The sequence below is a fragment of the Salvia splendens genome, chromosome 21, assembly GCF_004379255.2.
Source record: "Salvia splendens isolate huo1 chromosome 21, SspV2, whole genome shotgun sequence".
In the NCBI taxonomy this organism is placed as follows: Eukaryota; Viridiplantae; Streptophyta; class Magnoliopsida; order Lamiales; family Lamiaceae; genus Salvia; species Salvia splendens.
This window is the reverse complement of record NC_056052.1, coordinates 9,563,604-9,572,243: the sequence shown is the minus strand read 5'-3', so window position 1 is coordinate 9,572,243 and position 8,640 is coordinate 9,563,604. Positions and strand designations below refer to the sequence as shown.

At 40.0% G+C, this 8,640-nt stretch overlaps 1 protein-coding gene across 1 annotated transcript; it reads left to right on the top strand.

Annotated features, from left to right (window-relative positions):
- The first annotated feature begins 236 nt into the window (after positions 1-236).
- On the top strand, positions 237-7,601 carry LOC121784816 (wings apart-like protein 2). Its single transcript, XM_042183055.1, has 12 exons — positions 237-1,659; positions 2,533-2,632; positions 2,727-3,075; positions 3,590-3,702; positions 4,180-4,308; positions 4,450-4,543; positions 4,746-5,266; positions 5,426-5,703; positions 5,878-6,028; positions 6,429-6,526; positions 6,609-6,690; positions 7,186-7,601. Exons 1-12 carry the CDS (start codon positions 398-400, stop codon positions 7,267-7,269), a joined length of 3,261 nt encoding a protein of 1,086 aa, XP_042038989.1. The 5' UTR covers positions 237-397; the 3' UTR covers positions 7,270-7,601.
- Positions 7,602-8,640: the final 1,039 nt, after the last annotated feature.

The following is an 8,640-nucleotide window of genomic DNA, read 5'->3' as shown; positions in this document are numbered from 1 at the left end:
TGAATTTGGTGGAAAAAAAATAAATTAATGAAATTGAATGAATAGTAATTTAAGGGACGGTTTAAAGGACGATTAAGAGACGAAGGGTTGCAGGTTCTGTCCCTTAGTTAAGGGATGAAGTAAAAAAGTATAATGAAACCCGCAAATAGTGTTTTAAGTGACAGTTAAGAGACGGCAGTGACAACGTTGTGGATGGGGTAAGTATATTAAAGTGTAGTAGAAAAATCAATCTTCAAAATTTTCCCAAATACATTCTGCAAAACTCCATCTCTATCTCTCATTCAACATTCAAGTCTGTATAGGGTATAGGGGCGTTGAATTCTCAATTTCACGGATTGATTAACGAATTGGCTGCACGAGGAGTGTTCTTGATGATTATCTAACCTCAGCTGACGGCATGAACCGGAAATTCTCCTCGGCGAATAGCTCAAACGACGGCGTTTCCGATTCCTCGTCGCGCGATTTTAGGTTTTCGGGGCTGGAGTCCAGTCGCCGCCATTGGTCTGATCCATGTAGCCTGAATTCGTCTCAAGGGTCGAGGCGATTCTCGCTATCGAAGGATCGGGATGGGGGTTTTAGGAATTCGAAGACAGTGAAGGTGATTGATGTCGATTCGGAGCCTTATGCTTCGTGCTCTACGCAAGGTTCGCAGGGAATTGAGGTTTTTGAATTTTCCGATGAGGTTTTCCAGAAACCGAAGAAGCTGAAGAGAGCCGATTTTGATCCTTTCGAGTATAATTCCTCGGAGGAGTTGGAGGGAATTGGGGCTCCGCCTCGGAGAAAGGGCGGGGAGAGTGAGGTTTTTGATTTTTCGGAAGATGGTGGTTTCCAGAAATCGAAGAAGCTCAAGATAGCAAATTTTGATCCTTTCGATTATAATTCATCTGAGGAGTTGGAGGAAATTGTGGCTCTGCTGCAGAGAAAAGGTAGGGAGATTGAGGCTTTTGATTTTTCTGAAGATGTGGATTTCCAGAAATCAAAGAAGCTCGAGAAAGCTGATTACGATCCCTATGAGTATAATTCATCAGAGGAGCTGGAGGGAAGTGTGGCTATGCCGCAGAGAAAAGCTAGGGAGATTGAGGCTTTTGATTTTTCAGAAGATGTGGATTTCCAGAAATCAAAGAGGCTCGAGAAAGCTGATTACGATCCTTATGAGTATAATTCATCAGAGGAGCTGGAGGGAATCGTGGCTATGCCGCAGAGAGAGGGCACAGACATTGGGGTTTTTGATTTTTCCGAAGATGTAGATTTATTGAAAGGTAATAAGTGCACGACTGTTGGTTCTGATGCATTTAGGCGAAGTTCATCACGGGATTTGGGGATTCCACAGTCGAGAAAGCGAGGATGGAATGGGCTGAGCCATGTGAGTCTTGGTGCAGTTTCTATGAAATCACAGAAGAAGGACCGGGGAAAAAATTGGGTTTTAGAGAAGAAAAAGAAGAAGAAGGAACCATGTGAGTTGGACCCATGTTTTATAGAGCTTACTGATACATCCATGGAGATTCAAGAGTTCGCAGAGACTACTGAGCATACTGAGGTGAACTCTGCATTACATGGGTTAAGGAAGGGACAAGTGGTGAAGATTCGGAGGGAAAGTCTTCTATCATTGTTATCAATCTGCGGAACATTGCAAAAGAGGCGGCTTTTATGGGCTCATGGGTATTTAATTTTAATCTTCTGATTTTGGTCATTGTTGTCTTTACGAAGATACATGCATAGTAGTACATACTTTTAACTTTTCTCTTGACCTATTGTATGATTTGTTAGTTGGGGATTATTAGTATGTGTTATATGTCTTTCTGGTACAAAAAATGTGTGGAGGGAGAATATGCATTTCATGATACATTTTAATATTTCTGATTTTCTATGTGATGCCAGCAATTTCTCTGAGACTTCAGGAACTCCAATTGATTTGACAATTATGCATGTGGATATCATCTGTAAAAGTTTCTACTTTTGCATCTTAAGTTTTTTTGCCACTTACTTTTCTTATAAAATGAAAAATGTAAGTGACCAATGTATTTTTTCCTTGAAACATGATTCTGTATGGAACTCCTTAGATGGAAATTATGTTTACTTATCCCTTGTAAATTGATATATCTTACGTGGATAATGGAGATGTATCAGACATTTCTTTTTTGTGCTAGACTGATGACTGAATGAGACAAGGAACTTCTGGTGAATCTATTGAATGTTTTCTACTGCATGTGATGGTATTCCTTCTGTACTTGAGCTTCTGATTTTCTCGTAATTACATAGTAACAAAATGCCCCCCACACATGTTGTCAGAAGGTTTTATGTTTCTTGAAAAAGGAACAAAAGCATGCATATTTGTAATTCCAGTTGAAGATAAGAGGCTGAATTGACAACAATATGATACTTGTGAAATTATGTGTAATGTGCTAGTCAGTTGCATACCCAGTTGAAGGAGATATGTGGTTAGAGTGCTTAATATTTTCTCCTGTTTGAAGTTAATTGGTAATTTTAATCTATAGTTATTTCTTCAATCAGTAACTGGTGACTCTCGTGTAGGATGGCCAGAAAAATAATTGATGCTATTCTTGGAATCAGTATTGATGATACGCCAAGCAACCTTGCTGCTGCTGCTCTATTTTACCTTTTGACTAGTGATGTGAGTGATCTCAACTATGCATTATGTTTTGATATCATATTGCATGCTCTTCAGCTCCCTCATAAATGCCATTTTTGAATTAATCTTGTTTCAGGGTCAAGATGAACATCTTTTGTATTCACCAAGTAGCGTTCGCTTTTTGATAAAATTGTTGAAACCACTTTCACCTGCTGCTTCCAAGGAAAAGTCACAGCCTATTGGGAGCAAGCTCCTAGGCCTGTGCAAGAATGCTGGTTACTCTCAAATTTCAACCAAGGAAACAGATTCCACCTCTACCGAGATTATGCTCATGGTTCGGGAGATACTTGTTGATCGCAAGGAAATCCAGCCAGTAGATAATATTGATGGAGAAAAGCAAGAGCCTGAGCTGAAGCCTAAATGGATTAGTTTGCTTACAATAGAAAAAGCCTGCTCGTCCAGTATTACTATTGAAGGTTTTGAAGGTTAGCTCTTTTGATAAGTTTACATGCTATCATTTTGCTCCTCATGGGATGTGGAGATTTGTTGGCTGTTAGTTTTGAAGATAATATCTGTTTCAGAGGTCTTCACTGTAACGTTTGATAATTGTGTAGTATTAAGCCCTCAGATATAATTCCATATTGTCACTATCCTATTTTGTGTTTCTCATGCCACCTTCGACCTTTTATTGTATTGTTATTTGTCTGATTTATTTGAAACCTCATTTGTTGGAGTCGTGCATCAGTGAACTCCCTTTTACACTTCGTATTTCTTTAGTTAAAAATGATGTTACCTTTTGCTTGCTCCAATCTTAGAAATATATCCTTTGCTCAACCAACTAAATAAGTCTTTTTGGGAAATAGTCTAACACTTAAAAGCAGGGATGTTTCTATTTTATTTTTGATATTAATGATTTTGTAATGCTTTATTATTGTTATCCTGATATTTTGTTTACTCATTTGATTCTTTCTCCTGTTTTTTTGCATTCTTTGTTCTCAGACACTTCTAGGACTTTACAGAGACATAGGAGCAACTTTAAGAAGAAACTCAGAGACTTTGGGGGGCTTGATGCAGTTTTTGAAGTGGCAAGGAAATGCCATTCTGTGATGGAGGTGTGAGCCTGTATGTCTTTCTTTGTTTGATTTCATAACCTTAAGCATGTATTTGTGTTCAGATGTCGTTTGTCGTTCTAGGATTGAACATCAGGTTTCCACTCTGAGAAAATAACCGTGGTAACAAGAATGAAGATTAGTGGAGAATCTGTACTTCACAATTGACTGTTACTATTGATTTGTTGACCTATGTCATATTTGAGCTTAAAGTTCTTTTATGGCCTATATTTTGTATATTATTCTGTTTGGGCCGTGTTAGCTGATACATAAGACCAGCTTGCCCTAGGATGTGCATTTTTCTCTTTGTTTTTGGATGTATATTGTGGCGGCGGAATCTATTCTAATCGTATCCTTAATTATGCTAACTTGTTATATCTTCTTTACATTCTTCTAGTATGCTATGCACCATATGATAAAGATTGCGCCGTGCTCTTTGCTCTTCAGGTTATTTATTTCTGATGCTTATAACTTGTGCAGGAATGGTTAGAGAGAAGTCCATCTTTTGCCCTGGAACCGAAAAATATTTCTGGGCTAGAAAGTCTAGTACTTCTTGTGAAATGTCTAAAAATCATGGAAAATGCTACATTCCTCAGCAATGATAATCAGGTATCAGGTTCCACACCTCTCCTTGTGTCGTACTTCAAACCTTTTATTTTCAACTTTTTAAGTAAATTGATATTGTGGTTTCCCCCTGCTGTATCGTCTGAACATCCGTACCCAAAATGGATTGTGCAATTCACTTTTCAGTGCCATTTGCTTGGGATGAAAGGAAGCTTTGGTGGCCAACAAGCTCCACGGTCTTTCACAAAGCTCATTTTGAGTGTCATTAAAATTCTCTCAGGTACTTTGTGCTGGTTAGGGTGGCCCTGAAATATACATTTTGGTACTTCCATTTCGATTTGGGTGACATGTGATGTGATACAGTTTCTTTTCATTATCTGGTTCTTATTTTGACCCTAAACCCATGTTGATGAAGCATTTATGTACAACTAAGACTTCTTTCTGTCATCTGATAGTTATTTAATTGCCGTGTGCCTGTATAGGTGTTTCCCTGCTCCGAAGTTTTATTTCTTATGGAAGCAATCACTCAGGAGGCCATAGTAGCATGGAACGGGCTTATGAAAGCTTTGATCTATGTGATCCTCACATGATATCTGGTGAGCCAAGGTCTCCTTACTCGAGTGTGGAATCAACTCAGACGTCCTCACGAAAATGGAGAGTTGAATCTTCTCAAGCAGGATCACGCAATGGAACATCTCGTAGTTTAAAGACAAGATTTTCTAATTCTGGAATTACAGAGGATAGTCCAGATCCTTTTGCATTTCATAATGATAGTTCTGAACCCTCAAGGTGGGAATCACGATCTGGAAGTATGAATAAGTCTTTGTCTCGAGATGGTAGGGCAACTATGATTGGATCCACAGATACAAGTGATTTTGTATCAGTAACTCAACAAGAATCAAACAATGTGGAATATCGTCATTCCCAGGAGACCTCTTGTTCTTCGATTGGTGATGAATATAAGTCCAACCTCTTGGCAGAATGTCTTCTCACTGCTATTAAGGTATTTGAATATTGTTGAAGTGGTGAATTTTTCTTTCTTCTGTTTTTGGTGACATGGTCTTATGTATATAACCGTTCCACTTTAGCTGATATTATTATGCTCTTCTCCCTGCATCAAACATATCATAGCAGTTGTGTGATGCACTATCATCATTTTCAGGTTCTAATGAACTTATCCAATGAAAACCCTGAGGGCTGTCGGCAAATTGCACGCTGTGGGGGTTTAGAAATATTGGCTTCTCTGATTGTGGGTCATTTTCCAGCATTCAGCCTTCCTTTGCCACGCTCAAGTCATGCAAGGAATGTCAGTGCTCCATCTAAATCAAACCTCACAATCTACCATTGCACCAATACACCCCTCACCGATCAAGAGCTAGATTTTCTTATCGCCATTTTGGGGTTGCTTGTGAATTTGGTGGAGAAGGATGGTGGTAACAGGTATATTTTTTCAATTACACCAGTTTCTTTCTTATAGATAAAATGTTGAATATCTTTACAAACTTTATGCAACACTATTTTTGTGATTTCTTGTCCTCGTCTTTGGATCCTATTTTACCTCGTACAAATTGGAAATGAGAAAATCTTCATTCATTCTGTTGCATTGCGTTGCAGATCTCAGCTTGCCGCAGCTAGTGTTTCACTACCCCGCCTTGTAGGTCTGGACTTGAAGAAACAAAGTAATATAATTCCGATTCTGTGCTCCATCTTTTTGGCTAATCAAGGCACTGAGGAGGCTGCCGGAGAGGAAAAATGTTTGTCCTGGGTGAGAGATTTGCTCTACATCTTTAAAGCTCACCTAATCCACTGTTTGAAACTTTTGATATGATATTTATGGTTCTATGGAAAGGTGGAAGTAGGATTCATGTAAACATATGCTATGATTGGCATAATTATTCAGAATTCATAAGAGTTAATGAGTTGGTTTGTTCCATTTTTATGATTTCACAACTCTACATCTCTAGATGGGAAGCATGTTATACAATTTCAAGATTTACTTACCTTAATTCTGGGTATATGGTCTGTAGACTCTGTACTCAGTTTAACCTCTTGTGAGAGAGATGCCCATGAGATTTTATATTAAAGATTCATGTTTAGTCATCATTCACATGTTAAATTAATGAATTGGTACATAAATGCATTTCCTTTTCTTGCTTTTGTTGCAGGAGGATGAAGAATCCATATTACAAGGAGAGAAGGAAGCTGAGAAAATGATTGTAGAAGCTTACGCTGCTCTTCTTCTGGCTTTTCTTTCGATGGAAAGGTAGATATACTCTTGTGGCCCGTATATTTTCCATCACATCATAAACTGTTTTCTCATGAACTAGTATGTTATGCATTACCAGCAAGAAAGTACGGAACACCATTGCAGAACGCCTTTCCGGTGGCAACTTGAAAGTTCTTGTTCCAGTGTTGGAGAGATTTGTGGTATGCATTTCTTTCATGAAACCTTCTCAAAGTTGATTCACGGCTTATGCAAATGTTAGTTAATCATGGCACATGCAATCTTCTATTCTGTTCAGTTACCAAAAATGTGCTTCACTGAAGCATTGGTAGGCCAGAGTGTCAATCTTTCTGATTAGCTATGCTAGTTCCTATTGGACGAGCTTTGTCTTGATGGGATACCCCACCATTACTATTCATCTAGTTATTAAAGAGAGAGGGGTTTATGGATTTGCTGATAGGTTTCACACTACACTCACGTTTCACCTCATAAATGTACAAATGATTCGTATTGACAAATTGCAACAATATAGGTAAACAAGGGAGGTATAACTGACTTGAAGCCGTGAGTAGCTCAGCTCTTGCACGAACACAAAGTTTAACTATGAATCTAATGATCAATTTGTTCCATTTAGTAGCACATTGCCCTTGAAGCAGGTCTAGATTGCATCCATTGATGAACTCTTCCGATTTCTGCAGGAATTCCATCTGACGCTTAATGTGATATCACCGGAGACACATTCTACTATTCTGAAAGTAATAGAATCATGTAAGATGCCATGAATGAGCAAATTATACGCACATGAAGAACCAAGAGCAGCAATCTTATGGCTCATTCACCACAGGTATGATTATCGAGCTGAGTACTGCCAAGTTCGAGCTTGATAGTAATACCCAAGTAACTTTAACTTGCTCTTCAATTTGTAAAAAAGTTTTGGTCCCTTTTTGCTGTTGAAACGAATCGATAATCAATATTGAATCATAGTTTGTAGTGTAAATTGTTGTTTTTATTCGTCATAAACCACAATGTAAGACCGTCTTACTGGGTTAGAATATGTAAGGCAGGTCAATATTTAGATCCAAATACATATTTAGTGGTGTATTTGTATTTTTTCTGTGTGTTTGGGTTATGTAGTTTACTGGTTTGATATAGTTTGACTATCTAGGATATGTTTGGTTGGCTTGAAAAGGCTTCGAAAGCCATTTTTTCAGCCCATCTTTCATGTTGACCCGGTTTTATAGTGATAGGCTATTTGTTGTTGCTTGAAAATAATAACTATTCCACCTTCTACCCCTCGGCTCCTCATTCACTTAGAAGCCCGAAACCCTATGCGTCGATGAACCTCCTCTGTCGTTGTCTCTCCCTTGATTCACTAAGGCAGTCGCCCAGACACCCCCTATGCGTCAATGAACCTCCTCTGTCGTTGTCTCTCCCTCGATTCACTAAGGCAGTCGCCCAGACACCCCCTATGCGTCAATGAACCTCCTCTGTCGTTGTCTCTCCCTCGATTCACTAAGGCAGTCGCCCAGACACCCCCTATGCGTCAATGAACCTCCTCTGTCGTTGTCTCTCCCTCGATTCACTAAGGCAGTCGCCCAGACACCCCCTATGCGTCAATGAACCTCCTCTGTCGTTGTCTCTCCCTCGATTCACTAAGGCAGTCGCCCAGACACCCCCTATGCGTCAATGAACCTCCTCTGTCGTTGTCTCTCCCTCGATTCACTAAGGCAGTCGCCCAGACACCCCCTATGCGTCAATGAACCTCCTCTGTCGTTGTCTCTCCCTCGATTCACTAAGGCAGTCGCCCAGACACCCCCTATGCGTCAATGAACCTCCTCTGTCGTTGTCTCTCCCTCGATTCACTAAGGCAGTCGCCCAGACACCCCCTATGCGTCAATGAACCTCCTCTGTCGTTGTCTCTCCCTCGATTCACTAAGGCAGTCGCCCAGACACCCCCTATGCGTCAATGAACCTCCTCTGTCGTTGTCTCTCCCTCGATTCACTAAGGCAGTCGCCCAGACACCCCCTATGCGTCAATGAACCTCCTCTGTCGTTGTCTCTCCCTCGATTCACTAAGGCAGTCGCCCAGACACCCCCTATGCGTCAATGAACCTCCTCTGTCGTTGTCTCTCCCTCGATTCACTAAGGCAGTC

Bases quoted from the DNA above. Each gene is read 5' to 3' on its own strand.
- LOC121784816 (XM_042183055.1), top strand. From the start codon at position 398: ATGAACCGGAAATTCTCCTCGGCGAATAGCTCAAACGACGGCGTTTCC. The intron at 1,660-2,532 runs GTATTTAATTTT...ACTCTCGTGTAG, and splicing joins CGGCTTTTATGGGCTCATGG to GATGGCCAGAAAAATAATTG. The intron at 3,076-3,589 runs GTTAGCTCTTTT...CTTTGTTCTCAG, and splicing joins TACTATTGAAGGTTTTGAAG to ACACTTCTAGGACTTTACAG.